This window comes from Pholis gunnellus (assembly GCF_910591455.1).
Source record: "Pholis gunnellus genome assembly, chromosome: 16".
In the NCBI taxonomy this organism is placed as follows: Eukaryota; Metazoa; Chordata; class Actinopteri; order Perciformes; family Pholidae; genus Pholis; species Pholis gunnellus.
In genome coordinates, this window is record NC_136543.1 from 7,304,393 (window position 1) to 7,322,355 (window position 17,963).

Here is a 17,963-nt window from a genome sequence, read left to right on the forward strand (position 1 = left end):
TTGATTACTTCCTGAAGGCAAGATGAGAAATGTGTGTATGTGGGGAAAGAAGGAAACCCTGGTAAAAGAAGTTTGGCTTCAGAATTTCAGAGGATAGAATGCAAATGCTATCCTTTTGATTCAAATACACGCCTCCCTCATCTCATCTCCTGCTCTCATGTCACCTCAAGTGCTAGCGTTTCCTGTGTCTGGTAGGGCTCAAATCGCATAAGCAATGTTGAAGTGTGCAGCCAATTATGCACAGAAATACCGGAGCATCACCTCTTGAAGGTGCTGAAGTCCGAGGAAGGTTGAACTGTCAGGCACGTCACCTTTAGCTCAACATGAATTCAAGCAAAGCAGGACTGACTTAAGCATCAGAGTTAAGAGCTCAACAGACGGGCAGCAAATAGATTTCACAAAGCACTGTTCCTATCGTCTTCCCCGTGGAGAGACATCACAGTGTTGCTGCTCTGTACCAAATCATCACGTCTAGTGAATGTTGTAGTGGAAGAAGTCTTTTCACTTGCAGCCAAAAATGTGAAATATTAAAAGGCTAATCCAAATACTACTGATTTAGGATACATGTTTATTATGAGCTTGATCGCCTATTTGTTGTATTTAAGTTAATCATTATCATTGTAGAATACTGGATTTTAATCACATTTAATTGTAAAGCAATGTGGTTGATAAAGTAGATGGTATAATGGAATATACTCGAGCTTATACTAACCTGAGAAGTAAAGAAATGAACTTGGGACATTCTGGCACTAACACTAAAGTGACCACTAAGACTAACTAATGAGGCTAAGTAGCTGCATATCATGCATATGATGCGGAGATTAAGTGACCAAAACAGAATGTAAATATCCCACGAAAACAGTTCTGATCGGTTTAACTTGTAGCATTGTGACTTCTGGATTTAGTTTAGCAAAGAACTCACCTCTGATCAAAAATGAGTACAACACCCGTGAAATGCTATCACATTGTATATCAAAGATGAAAATACCGTGGGCATTTATTTCAGTAGAGAGAAAAATGAAAGACACATGGCATTTGATAAATAGCCTTAAGTAACGAAATAAGAAAAGGCATATCACGGTGACGCTGACACTGCAATTCTCAACTTCTCGACGTGTCTTTGCTTTCCAAGTACTGACGCAGTGTCCATCGCCACTTTGTCCCTCCTGCCCTTCTTGTCCCCTCCCCCTAGGACCACTGGTGTCTCCGAACTCTGTCCCAAACAACCTGGATGGCACCAAGGCGGTGGAGAGGAGACCTTCCAAAGTAGGGGTCAGTAGAGAAAGCAGCGGTGTCGACTTCAGCAAGGTAACCTAACCACAGTACTGAGCACAGAAACAGTCCATCATGGTGGAAGGGCCCATGAGTTCATCAGTGTCTTTCTTCAGTTTCTGGACTTCCACAGACATTACAATGGTCTGTGTTGAAAATTGCCTCACTGAAGCCCACCATCACATACCCATCAGCGCTTTACTTGCAGTCCCAGTAAGAGGCTTAGGCTAATGGACTAAGAATTGATCAACAAAGTAAAAGTCTTTCATCGTTATGTAACTGTGTTTAGTTTTGAAAAAGTCCTCCCTCGCATGGCCTCCATTCAACCTACCATTTTGTTCTGTGATTTTGTTCATTTTGAAAGTGAAATGGCAGGCCGCCAGAAGTAGTTATCATTATAAAAACATCCTATGACTGCCAAAAATAAGGTGCAGTGTTTATGAGTAAGAGGGATGAGGACACAGTCTTTTCTACACAGAGATAAAGAAATTGTTGATGCTCAGATCTTTATGTAGCATCGCACATAAGAGAGATTTCTTTCAGGAAAATAAGACGGCAACTGACGTTCTTTGCACAGTACTATGTAGTCCTACGTGTAGCTACTAACTTGCCTTGTCTTTAAATAGATATCATTGTGCCCAACCGACCTGCATGTGTGTCCCTGTAAATGAATCCCTCATTCTTTCTCTCTGATTATCATTAGTATTGGCTTGCTTATCTGACTCTTTCATTTCTTCCATTGGTTTCAGGTGGACATGAATTTCATGAAAAAGATTCCCCCGGGTGCTGAAGCTTCCAACGTGCTGGTGGGAGAAGTGGACTTCCTGGAGAAGCCCATAATTGCTTTTGTTCGACTGTCCCCTGCCGTCCTCATCACGGGCCTCACAGAGGTGCCAGTGCCCACGAGGTACAGTCGATTTGAATTGAACGACATCATGATGACTGAGACTTAAACTCCAAAAATTCTGACTCTGTCAGTCTGCTTTAAGTTGCTGCTGGAGAATAAGAACTCAACAGTCACATGTCACTAGCATGACCTGGGGATTTACTGTGGTTCTGAATACAGTAAATCTGTGTCCACAACCTTGTTTTCCCTCTTTATTCTCTACAGTACCACAAGTAACAGTCTGTAGCTCTAATGCTCATTACACACCAGTCACAAGATGGTGGCTTTGGAAAACAACTTTGGTTTGCTTTTGCATATATTTTAGCAACATTCTTTAAATTTGGCCTCAGCATGGTACATGGACACATAGACGATTTCACTGTATTCCAACTAATCAACTATGTCTGTCACATGTCAAGAAACATAGCAATGTGTCAGTCAGCGAAGGCAGGAAAGAAGACTACTAGCTAGCAAACATAGATGTAAACAATGTAGCTATCAAAATATTGAGAGAGAAAAAATTAACTTTGCAAAACCAATTATGTAGTTTATCATCCTCAAGGATGTCCACAATTAATTTAAGTGAGAAACAATGAGTGTTGTTGTGTGTTTAATTGTTGATGTGAACACTGAGTACCTTAAGTGAATATGTGCTGTTGTGATTAGTATTGAGATCAGGTTTATTCATGGTGTATTTCATGATTATTTGTCTTTTTCAAAGGTTTCTTTTCCTGCTTTTGGGTCCTCATGGCAAAGGGCCCCAGTACCATGAGATTGGCAGATCCATGGCCACACTAATGACGGACGAGGTGAGACAAAGAAAGAGGTCTTTTTGGTAACTTATTTCAGCTTGAAAACTGTATCAAAAACTAATTAGGTTCAGTTTAGAATTTTAGGGATTTAAAGATGCATCCTGGGCTGTTATCTATTTCTTTTTTTTTTTTATTGCAGAGATGTTTAATAACTCTGAATAATCTTCATTATGTAGATTTTCCACGATGTGGCATACAAGGCCAAAGACCGAACGGATCTCCTCTCGGGGATAGATGAGTTCCTTGATCAAGTGACTGTCCTGCCTCCTGGAGAATGGGACCCCACCATCCGGATTGAGCCCCCCAAGAATGTCCCATCTCAGGTTAATGACTCTCTCTGTCAAAGTGTGTGTGTGTGATAAATATATAAAAATGTAACAAACGTTGTTCACCAGCTGCAAGCTAGCACAGTACACACTTACTACACCTCACATACTGTATTTAAGTCTGGTCTCACAAACTGCAACATAGAGGTTTCTGTGTGTTTTTCTGTATATCACACTTTACTTCACACCACTATAATCACAATGAGAGTGCCCCCTCATGGATTTAAAGCATCATGACAGCAAAGGAACTGAATTGTGTAAAACGGTGTCATTTTTAAATGGCTTGACTTGACCTGCAGATGAAGAGGAAGGTCCCGTCCCAGCTAAACGGCACCGCGTCTCCAGCTGGAGAGATGGTAAAGGTTGAGGACCACGCAGGACCTGAGCTGCAGAGGACCGGCAGGCGAGTTTGTCACCATTGGGTTTAAATGAGTTGTGGAACTTACCCACTCCAGGAGTTTCTATTTTATAATTAGCTTGTTCAATATATCATGTTCACGATGTGGAGACAAAGTGCTTTTTGTTAACAAGAGCTGCAGGAGAAAACTCATCAAGCCCCTCTCCCTCTGGACAAGAAACCCCCCACTAATACCCACTAACAGCTGTCTTTTGGCTTTAGTGGGAAAGGTTATACAACCGGCATTCATTCCAGGGACAAATGACTCTGCAGTAGTTGTGCGTATTTATCAGCTCCAGCTCCGAGCCGCAGTTATGGAAACAGGACACCCAGATGGACACGCTAATTGTAGCCTGTTGCACAGCGCTTTCTTTCTCATCTCAGCCACAAATTCAGTCTGTCTCTGTCCAAGTAGCACTCAAAGAAACTGAATGAGTTACAGATATATATATAAGAAGTAACCAGCGTAACTAATTCACTGGCCTCCATGCTGCTTTCTATTGTTTACTAATCTGGTTTTGCGGCAGGTTCCTGAAGTCGAACTTGACGTGCACTGAAAGGCTTGATCTTCTACTTTGTCTGGTGGGAAAGGGACTTGAGAGACTAAGGACCTCATTGTATCTTCTTAAGTTACAGCGACTCATTTGTGGCCACAATAGTTTGAATTTCCTCGCTGCAAACACTCTTAAATGACAATGAGATATATTACAAGTATTTTTACAGTGCGTGTTTCTTCCTTACCCAGAGCGTAATGGTACTTTTATAGCGTTCAGTATAAGCTTTTAGAATTATTTTTGAGATTCCTCACATATCGTTAAAATTTGAATGTGTATGTAATGTCAAATTTGATAAGCTCAACATAACAGTGTTTTAAGCAGGTACATGTCTACTGTACTCTGTGAAGTCAGTTGCTGACATTTATGGGTAACTCATGCTGGGTCTCGTGTGTGTGTGTGTGTGTGTGTGTGTGTGTGTGTGTGTGTGTGTGTGTGTGTGTGTGTGTGTGTGTGTGTGTGTGTGTGTGTGTGTGTGTGTGTGTGTGTGTGTGTGTGTGTGTGTGTGTGTGTGTGTGTGTGTGTGTGTGTGTGTGTGTGTGTGTGTGTGTGTGAAACCTCAGACAGAAACGCGCACACACACATCAGTTGCGAGGTACTGTATTATTTACAGTTTCACTCTGCTTTTCACCGCTACTATAAAAGGCTCATGCTACGAGGGAGCTACTGGAGGACAAAGGAGTGCAAGGAAGTGTAAGAGGATAATACAAGGAGAAGCTGTATAGAAGAGACAGCAGGGGTTGTGGAGACAGGCAATAGAGTTATTCCAGAGGTGTGGGGGGGAAAGAGAATGAAAGAAGACTTCTCAGCAGAGCAATTGGACAGGTGTCAGAGGAAAGAGAGGAAGATTTACAGGGTGAGAAAAGGAATCCCTCAAAAGCAAAGTAAAGAGAGTCAGACGGAGATGACAGGCAGCACCATCACAGTGTCTCGGTTTAGGGGTTGAGCATTATAAAGATGCATACTCCAGCCTCAGCATCAAGTAAAACAATGTTAATACCTTTTTAATTAGTGTTCACGCAAACAGTCCTGACCAGTTAACTGTGTCAAAATGGCCTCAACACCTAGTAAATATGAATTAATGCTAAATCAGTTTTAATCACATTCTATTAAGAAACACTTAATTTGAATAACAAACTATAAAGAGAACAAGGAAGGAATGACCATAAAATGACAATTTACAGGGTGTTAGTGTTCAGAGACCTGCAGAGCCACTTTAGTTAAATGGCTGCAAACATTTATCATTTTTATTATTCACGTTAGAACCATTACAGTAGAGTCACCATTTTATATCTGAAACTATCTCAATGGAATTAATAGATGAACCACTGCTTCATATTCAAGGATTTTATGTGACACTAAATTAAGTGTGTCCTCTTGCCATTCCTCCTGCCTAACGCACTGCTGTATTATGAATTAATGTCTGTTATTATATAATAGCATTGTGCACTCCTACTTGAAAATTCAAACATAACTTACCTCTTCCAGGATATTTGGAGGTCTGGTCCTGGACGTCAAGCGGAAGTTACCGTTCTACTGGAGCGACATCAGAGACTCCTTCAGTCTGCAGTGTCTGGCCTCCGTCCTGTTCCTCTACTGCGCCTGCATGTCCCCTGTCATCACATTTGGGGGTCTGCTCGGGGAGGCAACAAAAGGCAACATAGTGAGTCTGAAAGCTCGACACTCAAAAGTCAATACTTTGTGCTTTTCATGAGCCCAGTGGGAATCAAACCCCTAACCCCTGGTTGTCGAGATGCCGTGTATACTTAAACGGAACATAGTACAATTTTGCTATCATATGGGAGTATATCATTTCATTTTGTGAGTATTGTGCTGGCACTGTGTCAAGGAAAGTCACCATAATCTTTCACCCCCCCTTCACCGTGCTATCGCTTTCTCATCTAGGTGGGTGTCTTTCACTGTGAGGTCTTAATTCACTGTCCAAAACAGGATTTGACGAATAATCAGCCTCCCATGCACCAATCTGTTATCATAATGCAAGCTTTATAGTGTCTCTCTTTCTATCGCTCCCTCTGTCTGCCTCGCTCTCTCCTTTTTTAACCAGATGTCCTTACTAGGACTGGGACTGTTTGCATAGGCCCAGTCTGTGTGCTGGTGTGTGTGATGCGTCTGAGTAAACTCAGCAAGCGAGGTCTACGCACACACAGATATGTCTTCGGACAAGTCAGCGGGGCGGAAGCATTCAAACTGTTTTTGTCTAGCCTCTCAGACGCAGCCCCGAGTGTCTGTTTAATCAAAAGTGTCTGTGTTCTTGTTAGGGGGGTCTCTTCTTCACCTCTCTTTCTCTCTCTCCTCCTTCAGTCTCTCCCTCTCTATTCTCCTTTTGGTGGTTTCACCTCCCACATCCTCCCTCACTCCCTCCCTCTCCTGTGTTTCTACAGAGTGCCATAGAGTCTCTGTTTGGGGCCTCACTGACAGGAGTGGCGTACTCCCTCTTCGCAGGCCAGCCCCTCACTATTCTTGGCAGCACGGGTCCGGTTTTAGTGTTTGAGAAGATCCTCTTCAAGTTCTGCACGTACGTTCAAGCAAGTCTGCTCCATGATACGGAGTCAAAATACTGATAAGACGAAATAGTCTACATAGTATGCAGCATTTAGTTTTTTAAGTGAATACATTTTCTTATGGATTCCAATCATCTAATTGACCCTAATGTGCATGCGTGTACCTGCGTCCATTCTCCTCTGTGTCACCTTTGTCTGTCTTTCCTTCCCAGTGACTACGGACTGTCCTACCTGTCGCTGCGGACCAGCATTGGTCTGTGGACAGCCTTCATGTGTCTGGTCCTGGTGGCCACAGATGCTAGCTCCCTGGTCTGCTACATCACCCGCTTCACAGAGGAGGCCTTCGCTGCGCTCATCTGCATCATCTTCATCTACGAGGCTCTCGAGAAGCTCTTTCACCTAGGAGAACACTACCCCGTCAACATGCACAACAACTTGGACAACCTTACCCTGTATTCGTGAGTACTACAAATACAGTTCCTTTTAATATTTATTTATTTTATTCTTGTTCAAAGAATGAGTTGACTAAACTGTGAAATTCTCTGATAACTAATATGTTCAGCGTATGTATTTACTGTTTAAGTCAGAGCTAAAAGGTCCCTTTTCTGATGCACTCTTTAGGTCAGGATGTCACGTTAAATGCTAAAGAGTTGCATAAAGCAGCGTATTATGCACATGAAAATATCCCATTAGGAACAAATTGCTCTTATTGCTGAAAACTGTGATAGCAGTGGCTCGAGCTGTTCCCAGTTCATGTCTTCCCCAGAGAGGAAAATTACCCCCGTACAAAATAACAAATTTAAAAACAACCGATGCCAGCAGATTTGCTGCATCCTGTGTTTTTAATTGACTTTAAAATGAACCAAACTTAAGCTAAGCATCCGCACTTTGCTCAGCATTTGTTCTCTTGTCCCCAGGTGTCAGTGCTCTCCGCCGGTCAATGCCTCGGAGGAGCTCGTGCAGAAGTGGAACAGCACAGGAAACAGCTCGGACTCTATCCCGTGGAGCAGCCTCAATGTTTCGGTGAGACCAGCACACAATGATCTCCGCTGTCATGTGCAGGAATCACACCCATATATAGGATCCTCGGCCTACATCCTGTTATGTACATACATTCTCACACTCGCACCAACTCACTAATTCACGCCGATTAAGTCAAACACTTTAACATTAATGCAACAACTGCAGCCACCACAAGACCTTCCAAAAACACCTGCAACCAATCAGTCAGTACTGTCACAGCTTATCAAATTTTGTATTTCAATACTAACCTAATACTTTTTCTCTAGATGTGTAACACCTTCCATGGGGAGTTTGTGGGTCCTGCCTGCGGTCATCATGGGCCCTACATCCCAGATGTTCTCTTCTGGTCCGTCATCCTCTTCTTCACCACCTTCTGTCTGTGCGCCTTCCTTAAGCAGTTCAAGACGGAGAGATATTTTCCCACCAGGGTGAGGTGTTTGCTTCGTTTATGTGCATTCTCTTCTCGGTACTACTAGTGCTACTCTTAAAGGTACAATACGTAACATTTCCAAAATGAAATGCCTAAACCTATTATTTGTTAGCATAGCATAGCATTCCCTCTGTTATCGCAAATCATATCTAAATTGAAAAATCAGTCAAAATAATTGCAATTAGATAATTATCATAATCGTTTAGCACTAATCCCACACTAAGTCCTCTATTCCAGGAATGAATTACATATGCAACAAAGTAAAATACATTTTTAAATGACTGGTTTATAAAAAAGTAAATTCCCATGAGAGAGCAGGGTGTTCTTTCTACTCCTCTGTGCAGATCTAGCTTAAAGCGTCTCGCGCTATGTAAATGTTAACATTGTGTCAGTCATTAGCATGCTGGAGCAGTCCCATGTACAGAAAGAAAAGACTTCCTTGCATCCGCCCACACAGCACCAGCTAGTCTGTTATCACTTGGTCTTCTGTGTAGGCAGGTGCTGGTATTGTTACGCTTCTCACTGTTGACATCAATGTAATTATTACTTTGTTGGATCTCGACAGTGACCTTAAGTAAAAGGCTGTGTGTGTGTGTGTGTGTGTGTGTGTGTGTGTGTGTGTGTGGGTGTGGGTGGGTGTGTGTGGGTGTGTGTGTATGTGTGACAGTAGAAAGCACATAATAACTGTGTTGCTTGTGTTTTGTGTTCTGTAGGTGCGATCCACCATCAGCGACTTCGCTGTGTTTATAACCATCATGGTCATGGTGTTGGTGGACTATCTAATGGGGATCCCTTCTCCTAAACTGAATGTCCCTGACCGCTTTGAGGTAGGCACCTTAAATACATTTACACTTAATATACTATTCCTTAAATGTTGTTCACATCATCAAATATTCTCAAATAATGAAGCTGTGCCTAATATAGTAAATGTAGACCATTCCTGCTTTTCCCCCACAGCCAACTTCAAAGAACAGAGGCTGGCTGATGGACCCGTTAGGAGAAAATCCCTGGTGGACGCTGCTGGTGGCGGCGCTTCCTGCCTTGCTCTGCACCATCCTCATCTTTATGGACCAGCAGATCACTGCAGTCATCATCAACCGCAAGGAGCACAAGCTCAAGGTCAGACCGGCCGCTGGAGATTTACTTTTGGCAGAGTTTCTGTGGTGGCGTTCATCCCTTCATTTAACATCCAGCAGTGCAAACTGTAGCTGTGCAGCATCTAAGACAGAAGTCATGTTTTGAATTTATGTTAATTTGTAAGCAAAGGTATTAAAATGTACCTTGTAATTCTTTTTAATTCTCTTTTAACTTCATTTTTACCGCCTCCAGCTCTTCCACTCTCCTAATTTGCTCTCTCTAAACCTCTGTAGCTCATTCATCGCTCACTCACCAGTCCCCCCCCCCCCTCCCTTCTTGTCATCCTTAATTCTTTTTGAAGCTAACATATTCTCCTGTCTGTCCTTCTGCTGTGCTCATCTCACAGAAATGCTTCAACTATAATCTCTTTCAGCTTTTTTTTCTGAGGTATTTTTATGCCTCCGGGTTTAGCAGTGCCGCCATTTAAAAAGAAAAGACTTTTAATCCACCTTGAAAATACATAAAGCAAAGATTTGAAAGTATTCCATGAGTGGATGAGCAAATTATGCAAAGATTGTGCTCCTGAATCTTGTAATTCTATTTTTACTTGAAGTACATTTGCTCCCCAGTTACAAACACTCATTACTGCTTCACTGGCTCTCAAACGTATTTGCGGTCTCTCGTCTCCCTGTGTGTCCCACAGAAAGGCTGTGGCTATCACCTGGATTTGCTGATAGTGGCGATAATGCTGGGTGTGTGCTCCATCATGGGCCTGCCGTGGTTCGTGGCTGCAACCGTCCTCTCCATCTCCCACGTCAACAGCCTGAAGGTGGAGTCCGGCTGCTCCGCTCCGGGAGAGCAGCCCAAGTTTCTGGGCATCCGGGAGCAGCGTGTCACTGGATTTATGATCTTTGTCCTCATGGGCTGCTCTGTTTTCATGACATCGGTGCTCAAGGTGAGATTCGGGAGTGACCTCTAAGTAGCTACATATCGGTTCATTATTGTCACAAGTTTTCACTACTTGTCCTGGTGCAACAAATGGCATCATACAAGTTCCTTTCCTGAACTGCAAGTTGAATAATGTACACTGTTGTTATACTTCTGCTCTTTACAGTTTATTCCTATGCCAGTCCTGTATGGAGTCTTTCTCTACATGGGTGCCTCTTCCCTCAAAGGCATTCAAGTAAGACTCTCGGATCAAGTTTTTTTTTTAATGTTATTAAATACATCACAAAAGACAAATACAACTTGAACATAGTACACTTAAGTCAAGTTCTTGTCCATCCCTTCCAATGCCCCCTGTCTCCCAAGTGCTGGACCACTAAGACATGTGTGTAGAGCCAGACATCCATACACAATATGATAATACATTGATCTAAATATGTTGTAAGACTAAGAGTCTTTGAAGATAATCTGCCCTTTTATCCCGAGCAGAGCAGCAGTCATCAGCAGATAAGTTTTCCCCTTGTAGTTCCAAACCTTTAATCGTTATTCAGAAGAATCCATCTTCTGACTACGGTATTGAATCCCCCCCCCCCCCTCTCCTCATCTCCTCATTAGCATTTCTTATCTCTCTCACTGAGCCTCTCGTGTCCTCCGCAGTTCTTTGACAGAATCAAGCTGTTCGGCATGCCCGCCAAGCACCAGCCCGACCTGATCTACCTGCGCTACGTGCCGCTGTGGAAGGTGCATGTCTTCACTCTGGTGCAGCTCACCTGTTTGGTGCTGCTCTGGGTCATCAAGGCCTCCACAGCAGCTGTCGTATTTCCCATGATGGTAATGACCTCAACTTCAGATTTCATGATATGTTGAAGACAAAGATTTAAGATGTCAAGATATATGTCGCAACACATAGGAGTTCAGCTGTAAGAGGATGAAATCAGATTTCTAATATCACCATACATCATTGATGTTCATTGTGGTTTCAGATGAAATTAAGATATTATATATTTTCTCAGTGTAATATGTGTTTTTATTCCGTTTTTATTGCATTTTATTTATATTTAGTGATGTTCAATCATTGTTTCATGTGTCTTTTAGGTTCTGGCGCTGGTCTTCATCCGAAAGCTTCTAGACTTTTTCTTCACAAAGAGAGAGCTCAGCTGGCTCGACGACTTGATACCAGAAAGCAAGAAGAAGAAAGAGGACGACAAGAAAAAGAAAGCTCGAGAAAGTCTGGTAAATCTGGAATGGAATGTATAGTTTTTCTATTCTTTAAAGGGGAAATGTGACATTCGACTACTACTGCTAACAACGGGAAAAAACTAAGCAAACTTCAACGAAACTGCTGAAACTCTGACAGCCGGTTATAGTTTACATTTAGCCATCTGCGTGTTTACTTTGCTGCTGACTGGGGTCTGTATGGTCCTTGTACATTTTGATAGTTTGTTTATTGGATTGAATCCCAAATGGTAAAAACTAGAAACAACTTGTATTTTTTCGACCAGAAGACTAATTTCACCTCAGGGAACATGGAACGGCTTCGGGAGAGGGACCTTATGATACACAAACGTCTTTAACATAATGCTAACACTGTAACCTCTCCACATTCTGTTCATTTTCAATTAAGATTCTGGCTGCATCTTACTTTGCACCGTTTAACAAAAAGTTGACTGTAGCGGCCTTTTCACGTTCGGTGCGTTCAACTTCCAAATTGGAGGAACTCTAAACTGAATCAACTCGGTCTGCTTGGTTACTTACAATATAATACTAATATTGCTCTGAATTGTTTTGTACTCTATTCATATGTGGGCTGGAACAGTAAATGTTCAAACCTACTATGCTACCTCAGTCCCACACTGAACTTAAAACCCGTAATATTACAAAAGGCATCAAAATCCTCGTTTTTCTCAGAGTTACATTAAACAGAAATACTAGAGCCTCACAAGTCATGACGATGTCGTTCTCAGTCTGGGCAGCCGTACTCAGTACAGTCACTCCCAATGTAGGTCTGTGCAGTGATGCTTCAATTCAAGTGGTGGCTCTTGATGCATGAGAAGTAATGTGAGCTCTCGCAACACCCAACCTTCAGAGTTGATTATTAAACTTGGCATGTTTAAGAAGATGTGAATATGACAGTTGTGACTCGATACTGTACCTGTAGTTTACCTGCCTCACTGCAGTCACTGCGCTTTTGTGATTTTAGGGTTCCAAAGCTGTTTTCACTCAGGAAGAAGAGTCCAGTCTGTACAAAGAAGAGGCTCGGGAACTGAACGTCAACTTAGAAGGCTCCAACCTTCTCAACATCCCGGTGAAGTCACTCTCGGGGAGGTAAGTGGTGCGACGCCATGGAGCACACTGTGACGCCCAAATCAGCATTTTATTTCAAATGCTCAGTGAGACGTCACGTCTATTCTATTTTGAATCACACAGAGATGGGGATGTTATGGTCTGACCCTTATGAGGCAACAAAACACATACGCTTATGACGTCTTAAAATGCTTTATGGACTACATTTAATACAAAAATAGTTGTTATGGCTGAAAACCTTTCCGGAAACTTAGAGAAAACAATAAACTAGAGCTGTAAGCACATTTTCTGATGCATCATGTGGTCATGTACATCTTGTAATGGCAATTCTGACACTGCTAGTCAGCTGTGTGTTGTTATGTCCATCTTGAACAGATCTTACAGAATAGGACTAGTGACCCACAGCCTCCCAATGGAAGAAGAGGTAGCAGGGTTGTGTGTCTGATGGAAAACATCTGACCCACATGGCTGCGCTCTAACCCTCCTCACTGATACTCAGACAGTTGTCGCATGGCCAAAACTGTCAGTCAAACAAAACACACTGCTTTGTGTGTTGATGTGTTGTTTTTATGTTGAGGGTAAAATGGTCTGTGATCAAACGTTTGTCTAGTTAAAATAATCGTATCCTTGTCTAACTAACTAATGATGTGTACACAATCAACTCATGACAAATAACCTTTGCCTCTAATGTAAAAGGCCGACATTTCTTGATCCATGTAAACCTGGAACATACTGTGTGTGGCCTGTCTGCTCAGCCATTCTGTGCTGTTTATTTGTTTTAATCTCTGATTTCTATGCATGTTTGTGTCCGCTTGTTTCAACTGTCCTGCACTGAACCTCTCCCGCTGATTTGACGTCTACATGCCTGTCTTCTCTTTGTGTTTTTGTGTGCGTGTGTGTGTGTGTGTGTGTGTGTGTGTGTGTGTGTTTGCATTTTTCGCATGCAGTTCTGATACTGACCCCTTGGTTGTAAATATCTCTGATGAATTGGACAAAATGGCAGTGTGGAAAGCCGTGAACTCGAGTGCAGAGTCATGTATCCAACCTGTGAAGCGTAGTGAAAGGTAGCTATGCCATCTGCTGGAGTTTTCCAGAGCCCCCCCCCCCCCCCCTTCCCCTCCCAACTGCATTACTTTTGATATGATAATGACTAATAATAATTTTATGACTCTGCAAGATTATTTCCCCCGAAATAAACGGAAGCTTATTGCTACCTGGAAGGTAGATCAGCTTAATATTTAAAGCAGGTTAACTGTCCATACAGTGTTAGAAAAAGCAAAGATAAGCGTTCCTTCTTGTTTCCTGTCGCTAAAGCTTTTAATTGGATTATGTCAACATGAATACTTACAAACCTTATGAGGAAATCCATAAAACATTGACAAATAGAAATGTCTCTATTAAGAGCTGCATATTTTAACACAGTCCTCACATAACGCCCCATCCTCAAGGTGTACTGTTGGTGGTAATAGCTTGTCCTAAGAGCACTGCTAATTGGGCACCATCACTCCTCTCCGTGACAAAAAAAAAAGGTTGCTCTCCACCCGAATTAGCACAAGCGCTCATCATTTATGTCCTCTTCATCTCTTTGTAACAGCCAGGAGAAGATGGCCTGCGTTAGAGTCGACGTCAGCCCCGAAACACCAGGAAGGAGCTCCACTTCCGAGACCTTCCTGTGATAAACGGAGGCCATCCTCCCGTCTTGACACCTCCCCCCCCCCCCACACACACACACACACACACACGACACCCTACCCCGCTGACGAGCACCATCTTAATGGCATAAGGGGGCATAGAACTGGAGCAGCACAGCCCACCTGCAGCGTTCCCATCTTGGGGGCAGCGGGCGAGCTCCCCCGGGGCTGTGAGTCCTCCTCCACCTGAAGTCTTGTAAGTGTGCAGCGCGTGTGCACTATGGCTGCCGCGATGCACCGCCGAGCGCACATCTCCGAGTAATGAAGGAATCCCGCTGTTACTGCCCACCGACGCTCCCTTGTTTAGGAAGTCTCCTGTCACGCATTAAAACCACAGATGCCAAAGGAAGGGGCCTCACTGGTGAGGATCTTGGACTGGTTGAATTTTAGTTTCACTTTTATCCCGCTGTATATTTTTGATTTCTGTTTACTGTTATTGTTTTGGCCGATTACCGTACTGTACATTTTGGGGTCCTTCGTAGCTCATACACCACGAGTCGCCCTGCGCTGTTTGTTTCCATGTGTTTTCGGTTGGATTTAGACCCGTCGCCCAACTACACCAGCTTCACAACTCGTTTGATGAAAGCCATTCAGGTACTGTCAGTGCCAGCTGATTCTTTTTCACAGATTGTATGGCACAGTATAGGAAACAAACCAAAACAGAGGTACATTCAGATAGAAACTGCTACACCACACTACTACACACATCTTTGTAGAATGTGCTCATGAATCATCTCTGTCTGCCGGGGAACACTCAGTATTGACGTCGCTGCTCATACGTTGGTCGGTTGTTTTCACTGTAAACCTCACTGTTGATATTGTATGTTATCTTATAGAAATATTCTGTATTTATGTATGTATGTATGTATGTATGTATGTATACTGTGTTCTTTTAATTTGAAACATTATAGGAAACCTACTTCAGAGGCCATATGAAGTCTGTACTGTACAGTAAGCACTTTGCCAGTATAGTTTCTTACCAAAAAAAACGGATTATAGTGTAATATCTGCGTTAATTATCTTTAGAGCTGTTGTTCAAATGTCAGTTAAACAACTCAGGAATCTTGAATGATTTCTGACTGATATTTAATTTTTTTTTGTCACAAGGCAGTGAGAATTAACTGTCCACTGTATTCCTTTCATCGCTGGTATCACAACTATTTTAACAAATGCTGTAAATCATAAAATATAATAAGTTGTTGAATAAAAAAAAAGAAAAAGAGTATTTGTGACCCAGTTAGATGCACCAGTTTTTATACTGTCTGTATTACTGTTGGTAATAGTTTGTATGTGTGCGTGGCGTAAAGATAACTTGGTATGTTTAGCGTTGCAAATCATTTTATGCAAAATATTTCTACAGTAAATGTAAAAAAAAAAAACTATTATATTCTATGAAGTTGTTCTTATTTTGCTAAGTGCAGTCCTGTTTTAGCAATAAGTATTCCATACCGTGCAATGTATGGACTCTATGAACCTATGGCTACTATTCAGGCCTATAGAATAATGTGGAAATGATTTGTTGTGTGTCCACTTCAGCGGCTCCGTCTGTGTGTAGCTACAGTGACTCTACGGACAATCGCTTACGTGCCTTGTCGAAGCGCTTTATGTTTAAAGTCTCGTACCGATGATGTGATGTATGTGTTCAGAACACATGTACCGGCGCACACCCGATGGCACACAAATGCCAAAGACGGACCATCCTAACGCTGCGCTTCTGTCTGTCCCAGTGTCGTTCCACGTCTGTGAGAGAGTCGTAGCCAGAGCCACCGACTCCAACGATGTAACTCAAATTAACTTCCATTTGCAAATGTTACTCCTGATACTGTTTCCTTGTGAGTGTGTGTGTGTGCGCGCGCGCGTGTGTGTGTTCTACTGTCGCAGCTCTGGTATTTGCTCACATGTAAACGCTCTGTTATCGATATTGAGGTACTGTTTATTTTTTTTGGAATCGATCAGTGAATGGAAAATTATTTATTTTTTTCTACCGTCAAAAATGAAGTCGGTGACATTTTGCCAAACCTCTATTTTCAAAAAGATCTTGGATTTGAATTCAGTCACAGGTATTGCACAAGTTCTTTCCTTACGCCTCCTTGTTAGAGGTGAATAAAGTGTGAGCTGTCGATCGGTAGAATCAACACAGCGAAGTGAACACCCACCAACCAAGTACTTATCATTTCAGAATGTTTATTTTGATGAAGAATAACCTATTTTCACATGACATCGGTTTTAACGTTGATGTATAAACTTAAAAGAGGCGGATTTTACACTCAACCATCACTTAGTAAAAATGCATTAGTTCTGATTGTACAGACGCACAACATCAGCGAAGCACATGGCGTCCTGTTGTTCGACTGAATGATGCATCTTCTGTCATGACCGATTGGTGCAAAGCAATAAAAGTGAATACATGGTGACGTTCTTCTGTCTTCATTTGTTGGCTCTATGGGAGACGATGCTCGTTGGTTGTTAAGTGTTTGTGTTCTCAGCTGGTGAAGAAGTGAACACTTTTTAAATCTGGTTCTTTCTTCAGATTATGGACTCGTCACAATGAGAAAAATGCTCTATTAATGAGATATGTCTATAAGTACTTACAGTTTATACCTGTAAAGTACAAGTACATTAGTCTCTAATGTACTGTACAGTCAAAACTATGACGGGACCAATTCATCAGGCAGATGTCTAGTTTATCTTATTGCAGATTTATCAGTGTCGGATGTCTTCTATTTTAGCTTATTGCATATATATATATATATATATTAAGTAAGATATTTGTCTTGGGCTCCAAGCTGCTGCATCACACAATCCACATGTCAACAATAGTTAAGAATAAAACCAGGTGTGATCAACACGGATCATAAAAAATCAAGTAACAATAAAATCAGATATAATGCTACTTGTCTCCAGTATCAGATGTCGGCCAATAAGTAATAAGACACTGATACACAAAAGCTATTTTTGAGGTTTAGAAACTCTACATTGTATTGTTTAAGAACAAGTTAAAAGTTTATTATATGCGTTTGTTTATAAAATGTCCCACAAAGTACATATCTTAGTCACAATTCTTAAATACCCAATCTGAAGCAGTCTTTATGAAAATGTGTATGTTGTAGGGAACCGTCCCATTTGTAACATTTTCATCATTAAGACAAAAGGTGGCAGCAGAGATCTGTTTTACACAACTGTCAAAAAAAACCTCCATGCTAGATTTTAACTAAACAATTCTAGCCAGCCAATAAAAACAATGGTAATCTAATTTTGTGGTTGCCAGATTTCTTAATCCAGCCGTCACAAAAAAGGAAAACTCCAACCCTGCCAACACACAGCTGAGTACTGCTGGCACATTGAGTTCCTGTGTAATCCTGGTTATTCGACTAATTACACCTCCTCTCAGGCCTGAGTGGGCATGAAGGCTACAGGTTGTGTTTGATTGACATTTCCTTCACTGTTGTAGCAAACAAACAATTACAGAGAGATCTAATGGACTTTTATTCACAGCAGACATTTTTTCTTTTACTTGTCATAGTAGAAAAAAAGCACAGTAGTGAAATTTATTACATTAACGATTGCTCAGTGCCCCAGAAAGTGGAATGCAGCTATCATTAATGTTACTAAATACACCCGCACTTTTCCTGCCATCACCCACTAAGGCCTGGTGAGGCGCACACACACACACACACACACACACACACACACACACACCTACCAACAGTGACAGGCGTGCAAC

General features: G+C 42.0%; 1 protein-coding gene across 2 annotated transcripts in view; it reads left to right on the top strand.

Moving 5' to 3' along the window:
- Positions 1–16,638, top strand: part of LOC306708066 (sodium bicarbonate cotransporter 3-like) — a 41,026-nt gene extending 24,388 nt beyond the window's left edge. Inside the window, exons 8-26 of one of the 2 annotated variants that reach the window (XM_079175758.1) lie at positions 1,193–1,308; positions 2,022–2,179; positions 2,880–2,967; positions 3,147–3,293; positions 3,596–3,699; positions 5,736–5,910; positions 6,650–6,783; positions 6,982–7,227; positions 7,687–7,792; positions 8,059–8,220; positions 8,936–9,049; positions 9,180–9,341; positions 10,003–10,254; positions 10,414–10,482; positions 10,902–11,075; positions 11,340–11,477; positions 12,445–12,569; positions 12,924–12,972; positions 14,143–14,306. In XM_079175758.1, the coding sequence (XP_079031884.1) occupies positions 1,193–1,308; positions 2,022–2,179; positions 2,880–2,967; positions 3,147–3,293; positions 3,596–3,699; positions 5,736–5,910; positions 6,650–6,783; positions 6,982–7,227; positions 7,687–7,792; positions 8,059–8,220; positions 8,936–9,049; positions 9,180–9,341; positions 10,003–10,254; positions 10,414–10,482; positions 10,902–11,075; positions 11,340–11,477; positions 12,445–12,569; positions 12,924–12,972; positions 14,143–14,166 (2,543 nt within the window). In that variant the 3' untranslated portion in view covers positions 14,167–14,306. Of the gene's footprint in view, positions 1–1,192; positions 1,309–2,021; positions 2,180–2,879; positions 2,968–3,146; positions 3,294–3,595; positions 3,700–5,735; positions 5,911–6,649; positions 6,784–6,981; positions 7,228–7,686; positions 7,793–8,058; positions 8,221–8,935; positions 9,050–9,179; positions 9,342–10,002; positions 10,255–10,413; positions 10,483–10,901; positions 11,076–11,339; positions 11,478–12,444; positions 12,570–12,923; positions 12,973–14,142 lie in introns of both variants that reach the window. The other variant, XM_079175757.1, reaches the window with a different exon arrangement.
- The last annotated feature ends 1,325 nt before the right edge of the window (positions 16,639–17,963 follow it).